The 11,399-nt window shown below is 50.7% G+C and overlaps 1 protein-coding gene across 2 annotated transcripts; it reads left to right on the top strand.

The window, feature by feature from the left end:
* Positions 1–6: 6 nt before the first annotated feature.
* On the top strand, positions 7–9,968 carry PEA15 (proliferation and apoptosis adaptor protein 15). 2 transcript variants are annotated; one of them, XM_015597878.2, is made up of 5 exons: positions 14–66; positions 1,941–2,020; positions 6,339–6,512; positions 7,744–7,899; positions 8,050–9,968. In XM_015597878.2, the coding sequence occupies exons 3-5, from the start codon at positions 6,341–6,343 to the stop codon at positions 8,112–8,114; spliced, it is 393 nt and encodes a 130-aa protein (XP_015453364.1). In that variant the 5' UTR covers positions 14–66; positions 1,941–2,020; positions 6,339–6,340; the 3' UTR covers positions 8,115–9,968. The 2 variants fall into 2 exon arrangements, with proteins under 2 accessions (XP_006922960.1, XP_015453364.1); XM_006922898.3 differs by lacking the exon at positions 1,941–2,020 and having other exon boundaries at positions 7–66.
* The last annotated feature ends 1,431 nt before the right edge of the window (positions 9,969–11,399 follow it).

Raw genomic sequence — 11,399 nt, 5'->3', positions numbered from 1 at the left:
TCCGGACGCTGCTCAGAAACCGGGGACGCCGGAGTGCCCGTGCCCTGCGCACTCAGCCCCGAGGCGGTGAGAGGGCGCACAGGGGCGAGTCGCGGGGAGGGAGCCGATTTCGCGTCTGGTTTGGAGGGGTGTGTGTCGGGACGCCCGGGCAGGCGGGGAGCGTGGGGCCCCGGGCGGGTCCGCGGGGTCAGGCCCCCCGGCTTCGACCCCGGCGGGGCGCCCGGAGCATGTGCCAGAGGCGACGCGGCTCCGGCCAACCAGTCCCCGCTGGCCAGCTTTGGGAGTCGGACGGGCCTGCTTCCCGCCCAGCCGGCTTGGCAGCCAGCTCCCACCGCCTCCCCTCCTCTGGCTGCGGACTTGTCTCGGGGGTGGCCTCTCTCCTGTCCCAGTCCGCTTCAGCCCTCTGGCAGCGCCGCTGGCACCATGAGCCCCCACCCTGCCCCCTCTGCACCTGGGAAGAGGTGGGATTGGCGACAGCGTGTCCGGAGGGAAGGAAGGAGCTGGGGGTGTAGAGAACTGAAGTAGCTAACGTAAAACCCCTAATTAATTTCATATAATCTTTGTCAAAACTGACAGGGACACACACCAACAAGAGACACGCCAGCACACACGGTGACACACACCCATGTGACTCCTTGCACACAGCAGATCACAAACGTCCCTGCACTACATACACATCCTACCCCCACCTCACCCCACTCGCAAGTCTCCTGGAAGAACATCAATCTTAACAGGACAGCAGAATGGGGGCCATTGTCCGCAAGTCCACCCTAATTTTCTGGGCATCTTCTCCCAGATTGCCTCTCTTTAAAACATTGGGGGAAAGATGGGAGAGAATCCTGGTCTCACTTCAGGACAGGGAGACGGGATGGTGAGTGTGAGTGAGCCTGGTGCTGTGAAACTGGGTGAGCAGGGAGAGTAGGGCCTGCTGCTGGCCAGTCTTGCTGGGTCCAGTTAGAGCTTAGGTTGCTGGGAGTGGCTGGTTTCTGGGCATCAGAGTGGCCAGCGGATGGAGGAGGGGAGGAGTAGAAGCAAAGGAGAGGGAGAAAAAGAAAGAATGAGTATGAGTCAGCCAAGGATGGAGCCCAAGTCAGAGAGAATGAGGGGAATGTGTGTGAGAGGGACAGAGATACAATCAGGAAATAGGGAGAGGAAGTGAAAGACAGAGCTGGTCAGAGGAATGGGATGAGTGCTGGGGAATGGACAACAGAGGGTCAGAAAGCAGAGAGGACGGGAAGCGGGATGGGAGTGAGGCCACAGGGAGTTAAGGGGAAACATGCTGAATCTGTGTGTTTTCTCTACTGCAGTGTCTGCCCCTAGGCTGTCAGAGCGATTAGCTTTAATTGCTTTTCCCTTTGTGGTTAAACACTGTATTGGGGAAATTGCCAGAGATGCCCTAGGCTGCCAATTGCCCCTGTTGCCTACGTCCTCACTTCCATGACACCTGTGTCCATCAAGGGTAATGTATTATCAGGCATGGAGAGCCGCAGAGTCATGACCTGCCATGCCATCCCCTCAGTCTCTCACACACACAGTGCAATGGGGACATCACCAACTTGTATGCAGCCAGCCAATCCAGGCTCCTCCTCACAGACTTTCTCTACAGCAGGCAAGCTCACTCCTTCCTAACAGGCTGGTGTTCAGATGCGGACACTGAGTCACAGAACCCAGGAGTCCTCAGTATCCATGACTACCACCAAGTGAGGTAGGATGAAAGCCCATTGAAAGGAAAGGAGGAAGAGACTGAGAGACTAGGGAGAGAGGAAATGGTTGAGGAAGAGACAGAAGAGAAACAGGAGTAGGGAGACACACTACCAGATAAGGGGAGAACAGCACAGGCTCCACCCGCTCCTCACCATCAGGTGGCCCCTCTGTCCTGCCTGGTCCAATGCTAAGTATCTCTTGATGGCCCCATCTTGGTCTGGTCTTTCTTCTCTTAGACTAAGGGCTTTGCATTGTCCCTGTGCCCAAGGATGACCCATTTTGCTTCTTGGACTGAACTGAACATCCTGAGACTCAGGTATCCTGCTTCCCCTCACTCTCACTGACTGTAGAATCTTAGAGCCTTATTTTTCTTGGTTGCAGGAATAAAGACCACCCCCCCACCCCCACTTTCAAAAAAAGAAAAAAAGCTGAATAGAAGCTAAGGGAAGAAGTCAGTTGAGTATCATATTAATGGAATAATTAGGGATGAACTACAGGACTGCTTGAATTTCGGGCCCAGATAAAATTTAAAATAGAAGCCTGTGTTCTCCCTTCCCACCCCTCTGCTTCTCTTTGATTACCACTGCCCCACCTCACAACACATACACACACAGGACTGACAGACTTGAGTGCCCACAAGCCCCCTCCTGCCCACTGCTGCCCACTGCGGGGATCTCCAGGCCCTTGCAGCTGTGTGGGATAGGCCCTCTCCATAGCTGATGGCAGCTGCAGCAGATGTGGAGGGTGGGGGTGGGGAGCAGCTCCTAATCCTCAGGCTTTCTTAAATATATTGAAGATTTGGAAGCAAATGCTAGTGAGAGGGGATAATCATGAATTAATGTCAAAATACACAAATACTTTGGTGATGCCACCTCCTCCACAGGTGAGTATCCCATTTTACTAGGCTTCTCAGAGTGCCCCCCAGGGTCTGCTCTTTCCTCCCCCAGTGCCCACGGAGCACCTATCATACTCCCAACTCCTCCCCTACAGCCTAGTGTATAATGGTCTTTACGCCATGCCCCTCTGCCTCAATGTCCTAAGTTGGTTGGACCTTTGAAAGGGCTTCACCTGGGGCCCTGTAGGAAGGAAAGGGAGGAAGGAAGGAAGGAAGGAAGGAAGGAAGGAAGGAAGGTATAGGAAGCCACGCGAGCAGAGAACAGAATGATCTGGGAGGGAAGGGGCTGACTTCCTGGCAGCCTCAGCTCCGGTTCCCGGTTCCTGCCCTGGTATCCTGTCCCAGGAATGGCCTCCACCCAGGCTGCCTGGTGTTTCCATGGGCAGCCTCTGCACTGCTCTAGAGATCAGGAGGACTCTTCAGAGCTAGGAGGGCTGGAGACTGCTCCATAGGCCCCAGGGAATCTGATTCTCAGTGAGGAAAGTGACATGGAGGGTGAAGGAGCCAAACTTCTGTCAAGCCCCAGCATGGCCAGAACATTCCTGGAACCATGATCAGCGAGACTTGAGAGCTATGTAAGGAGATTCCACCTCCTTGTACCCCCAAAATTCCCCCAGAACTGTCCTGCTCTTTCCTCTGCTGCCTCACCAAAGCCTGGGCAAATGGGCTCTCTGGGGAGGGAGGCAACCCAGGGGCCTGTACATGCTCCTTCAAAGGCCTTACCCTTGCTTTCTCTCCTTTCTTACAACTCCCCACACCCTCCCTTCCAGTGATATCGTCCCAAGGACTGAGGTGGGAGCACCCAGAACAGAGGTTGCCACGGTAACCACTGAGTTGAGGTGGTAGCCTTCTCCTGGACTCTGCTCCCTGCCCCCCTCCTCCATTCCTCATTTGCAGCCTATTTCCCTCTCTCAACCCCAGCTCTTCCTCAATTCCATAGGATCCCCTCACCCTTCCTTGTGAACCTGTGGTTATCTACCTTCTTACACATATTCTCAGCTGGTTCAGACACATACACACAGACTGCATACACTCACAGCCACACGTTACCCAGTGCTAGCACACACACATCCATTGCTAGTATACCCACACACCCACTGAACAAGCCTTGCCTCCTCCCATGCCTGTGCCCACACCCAGGGGTGAGCATCAGTGGAACCCTAGCACATGCTTCCTTCTCCCTGCCACTTTAACATGCCCACCCTCCCTTTTAGAGGCCTCCTTGTATCTGTTTCACTCTTAGAAAGCTCCTACGCACCACCCCCCAGCCTGTGTGGGTGAGTCTCACACGTATTAATCCCTTCCCTCCCACCTCCCCTGTAAATCTGTTTTAGATTCAGAGCCCTAAATCATAACTCCTCCCAGGAGATACACACACACATTCTCTCTCTCTCTCTCCCCACCCTTCCTTCCCTCTCACTCTCTCCTCCCCACCCACTAGATCTGTCCTTTTACAAACTCTTTCATATGAAAGCAGGGCAGAATAACCCTAAATTCTGTCCCATTTTCCAGCTGAGGACTTGGTCCTAGGGTCTCTTTCATTGGGGCTGGGTCTTCACGGAGGCATCTTGCCTCCTTCCAGTGCTGTCCTTTCCTTTTCAGTGCTTCTCATACTCCCGCCTCCATTATTGTCCTCCTCTCTGCACTGCCCCTTTCTGTCCTCGGATTATCAGTGGAGGGGGCAGCTGGGCTCCAGAGCCTGCTGCTGTGACCTAGATTTCAAGGCAGAGACGGTTCCTGGTGCTGACAGTCAGAGAGCATTGTTCCTGGGCCAGCCTGGCGGGGCCACCGCTGGGCCCTTGTTTGCACCTGGATGTGCAAGTGAGCGTGTCTGTAAGTGCCTGTTTCTTGTGGGGGTCGTGCTGGCCCTGCTGCCTGGCTCATTGTTTGTGTCACAGTGCCTGCCACCAAGGGAAGCGTCTTTGTTCTGGTCCTAGTAGGGGGCTGGGAATGGGGACTTCTGGTTCCATGCCTCTTATTATACCATGCTTCTCTGCCTCAGTTTCCCTGCTTATAGGCCAGAAATAAAGGAAACGGGGGTGTCAACCAGCCTCCTTCTATCTGCCCCATTCTCAGCCCATTGTTGGGATGATTTGTGGGCAGTCTCAGTTAAGTACAAGGTCATCTAGCTCCTTGTCTCACCCCTTGGTCTAATCAGAGTGTTTATAACAATTTACTTTTTAAAATGCTTTACTTTTCTGATTACAAAATACTCATTGTGAGAAAAAAAAGCCCCCTTTTTAAACTCACCACTAGAGTTTCACATTTTATCAAATCCAGAAATTTCATTCTAAGGTCTGACCTTCCTGTCTTAGCCACAGTTCTTCCCGTAGTGAGAGGAAGGAGGGCCTTGAATGTTCTCTACCTTTCACCCAAGGATCTTCATGAAAGAGGGGTAGGGAAAAGACCTAGGTGAGATCTAGCCTTGCTCAGCCCCGTTTGGGAGGTCATGCTGAGGGTAGTGCCAGCCAGATGTTGATGCAAGCAGGAGTGGCAGCCCCTATCCTGCCAGACTCTCCCAAAGCTGTATCAAAACCCCTGCCACCCAGCCAGTCTGGGAACTGGGCAGGGGGCCAGAGGCAGCCGCTTGGTATTCTTGGGCGCGGGGGCTGCAAGCACAGCACAAAGGCTAGGAGAGAGGGCTGTGTGGAGGCCCAGCAGCAATCAAGGGAGAAAATGGGCTTCGCAAAGGTGGGGGTGGCTCATTGCTTTCGCCACTCCTTGCCCTCACCCCTGAGCCCTAATGACTGAATACAAGGCTGAGCATAGAGGGGCCAGGGGGCCATTAGACCAAGCAACTAGGCATCCATCCAGAATTAGTCATTCATGGGGTGGAGGGGAGTTGAAGTGAGACCCCTTTGCTTCTGTGGAAGAATGGAAGCTAGAACACATGAGATCTAATCAATCCCCTCTAGCCCCCTCTTTTTAGCTTCTCACTGCCACAGGACTGAATACAAGGCTGAGCATAGAGGGGCCAGGGGGCCATTAGACCAAGCAACTAGGCATCCATCCAGAATTAGTCATTCATGGGGTGGAGGGGAGTTGAAGTGAGACCCCTTTGCTTCTGTGGAAGAATGGAAGCTAGAACACATGAGATCTAATCAATCCCCTCTAGCCCCCTCTTTTTAGCTTCTCACTGCCACAGCAAGCCTCTCCCTGTGGTTGTTTTGGAGTGGTTTTTTTTTTTTTTTTTTTTTTTTTTTTTTGGGGGGCGTTTAGTTTCTCTGACAAACATCCAAGACAAAATACATACTCATGTATAACTTACTTATTTTTTTAAATTTAATCACATTGTATGGAAGACATGGAGATTTTTTTTTTTTTTTTTTTTTTTTGATGGTGGGGCGTTGCAGGTGGGTGAGGCAATTCTGGGGGGAACTTGGAGGCAGTGGGTGAGAAAGTCTGGAGCTGGTTGTTATGGTAACTGCCTCCTCAGTCAGGAAAGTTGTTGCCAGGGTTACTATGGCGGTGTGTGTGGTGCGGGGGGGAGATGAAGGAAAATGATGGGGGAAGGAGGTGTGACTTGTCACTCTAGGCTCCAGCCTGGTCCCTAGCTTCCAAATATCTTCCTTCCTACTCCCACCTCCCTTCAGTCTTTTCTCCTTCTAGCACTGGCCCTCCCCAACTGGCATGTTATAGGCACTTGCCTGGTAGCGTAGGGGGTAGGAAGTGCCAGTGAGTGAACCAGATCCCAAACCTCAAGCTCAGTCTCCTCTCCCTCTGTTCCTCTTAACCCCAGTCATGGCCGAGTACGGGACCCTCCTCCAGGATCTGACCAACAACATCACTCTTGAAGATCTGGAGCAGCTCAAATCAGCCTGCAAGGAGGACATCCCCAGTGAGAAGAGTGAGGAGATCACAACAGGCAGTGCTTGGTTTAGCTTCCTGGAGAGCCACAACAAGCTGGACAAAGGTGGGGGAGAACAAAGGCATCCTGCCAGCAACCATTGTCAGGGCTCAGTGCATTCAGCAAATAGGAATGAGCTCAGAGCTCCTGTACCTACAACATGCACTCCTCTTCAACAAGGCAGGAGAAGAGGGATGCTCTAACCACTGGAGGGGCTCTAGGGCCGTGGTCTTTACATTCTTCAATGTGTCACTTGTCGGTAAAAAATGTTATTCAGATATGATTGTGCTATTAGCACATATATAATAAAACACTAAAGTAGAAGTTAAAAGTGATAGATTTAAAATAAAACCACAAGTTGGAAGGTTTTCTTATTCACTTTTAGAGACCACTGCTGTGGGAGGGGCTTTATGGAAGAATTGGTATGTAAAATGGCCTAAAAGGCAAGTGAGATTTCAGAGGCAGGATCCAAAGAAGGGCATGCCCAGCCAAGGACCACAGTCACAGAGGTGGAGGAGTACCTGGCGTCTTCGGAAAAGCAAGAGGTCCTGCCTAGCTTGCTGGAGCACAGGGTATGTTTAGAAGTGCCTAGAAAGGTAACTTAAGGCTTGCTATGAAGGGCCTTGCATGATAGGATATTTGATAGGTGAAGTGACCAGAGGTTCCTTCAGAGACATGAATCTGACTATAACAGGGAGGAAGGCTGAGGTGAAGACTACTGCAGCAGTCAGAGAGAGGCCAGGGAAGAAGGTCCAAGGGTACCTGCAATCTCCTAGAACTGGTCAAGCAATGGAGATCATCCTGTGATCATGGCCGTGCCTTCTCCGATATGTAATTACCTTTCTCACCAGGCCCAGCAGCTCTCCAGGTTGCCTAGAGATTCCACCACTCCAAGTCCCACCTGTGCTATCAGGAAATTCTAATACTTACTTGGAGGAAAAGTAGAAGAGGGACAGGGTGGGTGAGGTGGATATTTTGAAGTCCAGTTAATTCTAATTCTGCCTTGCCCCCAATGTCAGAATTGGGTAGATTTAGCAGGAAGGGTTGCTAAACCTCATGCTAACCCCATAATCTAGAAACCACTGATCGATGGTCTGCCCTTCATGGAACAGTCCTCTGTACTGTTTTTTGATGTCGTAACATTCTTTTCTTGGCTTAGTAGGCTCTCTTCTTCCAGTGTTGCCCCAATAACCAATGCGGGCAACTCAGCCTTGGTTCCAAAAGCCTGGTTTGGGAGAATGGGGGAAGCTGACCTCTGCAGCTTCGCTCTGACCATCAGTCTCCCGCCTTGCTCCAGACCACCTCTCCTACATTGAGCACATCTTTGAGATCTCTCGCCGTCCTGACCTGCTTACTATGGTGGTTGACTACAGAACCCGTGTTCTGAAGATCTCCGAGGAGGATGAGCTGGACACCAAGCTAACCCGTATCCCCAGTGCCAAGAAGTACAAAGGTAAGAGGCCATGCCTTTACTGCGCACCTCTGCCCCCTCCCAGGGATGATCCTTGTAGTGCTTGAATTCTGGGAGCATGAACGCTGATGTTCAGTGGGCCTGCCTGGTATCTTCAACTTCTGTCCCTGGACACATCCTTTTTGCCCCCAGACATTATCCGGCAGCCCTCTGAGGAAGAGATCATCAAATTGGCTCCTCCACCGAAGAAAGCCTGAGCAAGGGGGAGGAAGAGGAGGAAGGTCGGACCTTCATTGGACCACTCCCTTCTCCCATCCTGCAGGGAAGGGGGCAAGGGCAACCCTCCCCCCTAAATCTACCCACCTACTAACCTGGTCCTAACCCCCTTACTGTGCGCGTGTGTGTGCGTGTGCGCACGCTCTGGCTGTCTGTCTACATGTCTAGCTCATTTAGCTCCTCTTCCTCGTGAGGGGCTGGGGGTCAGAGGCTTGGGGGGACTGTTTCCCCACTCTAGGGGGAGGTAGGGGCTACTTCTATGCATACAGAAATGGGCATATTCCTCCTATTGCCCCTTCCTCCACTCTCCCCAACATCTCTCAAGTGTAGGAGCAGAAAGGACCTGCATTTTCCTACACTGAGCAGCTGAGGTGGGGGTGAGGTACAGGAGAGGTAAGTGGATCTAACAAAGAGCAGTGGGAGGGAAGGTGAAGAGGCTACCCAACCGCCACCGGGGAGGAGCAAAGAAAAGCCAGAGTTCACTGTCGGTAACCCACACTGTACCCCTCTTAGGGGCCTAGGCTGGGTATAAGCCAGGGATCTAATGACAGAAGACCACTGGATTCTTTCCTGGCCCCAAAGTTCAAACTCCACTGAGCACCCATCTTTAGGTAACCCTCCGCCCACCTCTGCCCTGGAGAGACTGCTGAGAGAATGCCCCACTTAGCAAGCTGGGGCTGAGGGACAGAGAGGGAGCCCCTTTTCCACTCCTTTATTCCTACTCAGACTGTTGCACATACTGACCTAGGGAGGTTGGGGAATGAGATTCCTAGGATTTAACTCCAATTCTGCCCCCATCTACAGGGTCCTGGTGTGGTTTTGTAGGCAACCTTCCCTTCCTCCCTGGTCTAGAACACTGCAAGCTCGAAAGAAGGGAAGAAGTTAACTAGTGTTTCCTTTGCACCGATCCCCAGCTCAATCCAGTAGGGGACTTGATAACACTCTCCCAATACTCTGGCGACTTGGGCTTGTGATCGCCTCTGAGACAGATCGCTAGAGTACAGTGACCCCAGCCTCCTGCCTGTTCCAGGATGCCCTTCCCTATCCTGACCGTGCTAACTGTGTGTACATATATATTCTACATATATGTATATTAAACCCGCACTGCCATGTCTGCCCTTTTTTGTGGTGTCTAGCATTAACTTATTGTCCAGGCCAGGGTGGAGGTGGGAGGGGGAATGCCACAGTGGCAGAGTCAAATTGCTACATAGTCAAAACAAAAAGAAAACTTTTAAACTTTAAATTCACATGCAATCTCAAGACACTATTCAGAGAAAGTTCAAGTTAGGGGCTTTTAGGATGTGGGAGCAAAACTCTAGTCGGAGGGGAGGGCTGGTTGATGGAAGAAGGAAGAAGCCAGACTGGTTGGAGAGCACCCTCTACTCCTACCCTAGCCCAGCCTGTCTGTCCCCTCTGGCCACTGCTGCGGACACCTGCCTTAACACATGCACCTCGAGTTCTCCAGTTTTGCCTTAAAGGACCTCCCCAAGTTCCCCCAACCCTGTCTGGCTTCTCCCTCAAGGAGAGATACTTATAGAATTGGGAGGGGGAAATGAATTGTCTTTCCAGTCAGGATATGAAAGAGCAAGAGAGAGAGAGAACATGAATGAGAATAGGGAGCCTTCCTTTGAAGAGAGGAGAGGATGAGATGGGAGAAGGAAGACAGAGTCATTTTTAGCAGTCTAGTAATTTCTCTGTAAGGCAAAATAATCTAAAAAGACTAATCTGCCCTCCCACCCCTGTACTGCTGTGAGACTGCTCCGTCCTGTGCTCCTGCGTGTGATGTGCACGGCCTTGTTCTAACCCTGGAATAAAGGTGATTGACTGTAAATGTACCTGACTTATTCTAGAATTTTTATGATCAGGATTTTGGATAACTAGGAAGGGGTCGGGGGAGCAATATTTACCTCCAAATCCCTCACTACAGCCTGAAGAGAAGCCAGGAAAATACTCCTAATAGTACCTTTCCAGTCCCCGATCTTCTATATATCACTGAGCTATGGGGCCTATTCCACATGTAGCAGTCTCCAGTTGGAGTCCAAGACTGGAAACATGGCTATCTCAGACTGGGCTTCCTAACACCACAATAAGGGCAGAGCCAGGTACCTATGTTAGAAGGAGCAAAATTAGCCCATCACAAGTGAATGGCTTACATATCACACAGAGCAGCAGTCGGGGGTGGGTGGGTGGGAAGCTTTACTAAAAGAAAATATACAACAAATTCCAGAGTGCATGGTTTTTAGCCCATTCCATCACCCCATTTGCAATAGGAGCACAGACCATTCGGATGCCACATTCCCCACCTCAGAAAGGAACTACAGCAGCTAACATATGGTATGAAAGCTGCTAGGAAAAGGGGCAGGAAGAAGATGTGTCAGGGAATCCCGTCCTTTTACTCTTCCCTTCCTACCTTGCCTGTTCTAATAGAATCTGACTGTCCTAGAATGCAGCATTCCTGATTGGGGCGCAAAGAAATAGCAAAAGCATTTAAGGGCAAGAATTCATTTGAGACTTTCATATTCAGTGATCAGTGATAAGACAGGTGTCCAAGGCCCAGCTATCTTAATCAATCCTTAGATATTAAGAGATGGAAAAGGTATAAAGTCAAATCCGACAGGTCGTCTCCTATATATACTCTTCTATTATTAGGAAGGAAGCTGGTATGGGGTTGGATGGCGTAAAGAATCAAGCGGCTAAAGGTTCAGAGTGAGTGTTTTCTGTCACACACTATATTAAAAGAGATAGCCTGCAGTGGCAAGATCTTTCCTGAAGTCAAAGTTCGGTCAAGCTTTAAAGACAAGCCAGTTTCTGGTTAGAAGAACCTTCCTGGGAACATCCACAAGACTTAAGGAGAGGTAGATCTGAGGCAAAGAGCTGAAAGCAATTTCCCATTTCCCGAACCCTGAAACCATGGCAAGAAAGGAAGGAAGGGCAAAGTTGAGGATCCTTCCATTCTTGAGCCTCCTAAAACCTAAGGAGTAAACCCCAACCTCTAATGGCCATACAGAGAGGGTACATTGACCCCAGGTGTCACGTCCACATCATTATTTTCACTCTCTCCTTTAAGTCCTTTTATTGTAGTCATTGAGAATATATAGGTATTTAAACTTTGACAGTAATTTTAACATCATACAGCCAAGTTTGACTTGCTTTTTAATATATTTATAGATATAAAATTAGGCCTCTAACAGTGATAGGGTGGGGAGATTTGCTGCCATCAAACTTTTTTTTTAAGTAACAGAAGAGGGAACATCCTCACTATTCTT

The sequence above is a fragment of the Pteropus alecto genome, unplaced genomic scaffold, assembly GCF_000325575.1.
Source record: "Pteropus alecto unplaced genomic scaffold, ASM32557v1 scaffold359, whole genome shotgun sequence".
In the NCBI taxonomy this organism is placed as follows: Eukaryota; Metazoa; Chordata; class Mammalia; order Chiroptera; family Pteropodidae; genus Pteropus; species Pteropus alecto.
Note: the sequence above shows the minus strand (reverse complement) of the source record. Positions and strands in the feature narration are given on the sequence as shown.

Excerpts from the sequence above, each read along its gene's own strand:
- PEA15 (XM_006922898.3), top strand. The coding sequence starts at position 6,341 with ATGGCCGAGTACGGGACCCTCCTCCAGGATCTGACCAACAACATCACT. Across the intron at positions 6,513-7,743 it reads CCACAACAAGCTGGACAAAG|ACCACCTCTCCTACATTGAG; the intron begins GTGGGGGAGAAC and ends GCCTTGCTCCAG. Across the intron at positions 7,900-8,049 it reads CAGTGCCAAGAAGTACAAAG|ACATTATCCGGCAGCCCTCT; the intron begins GTAAGAGGCCAT and ends TTTTGCCCCCAG.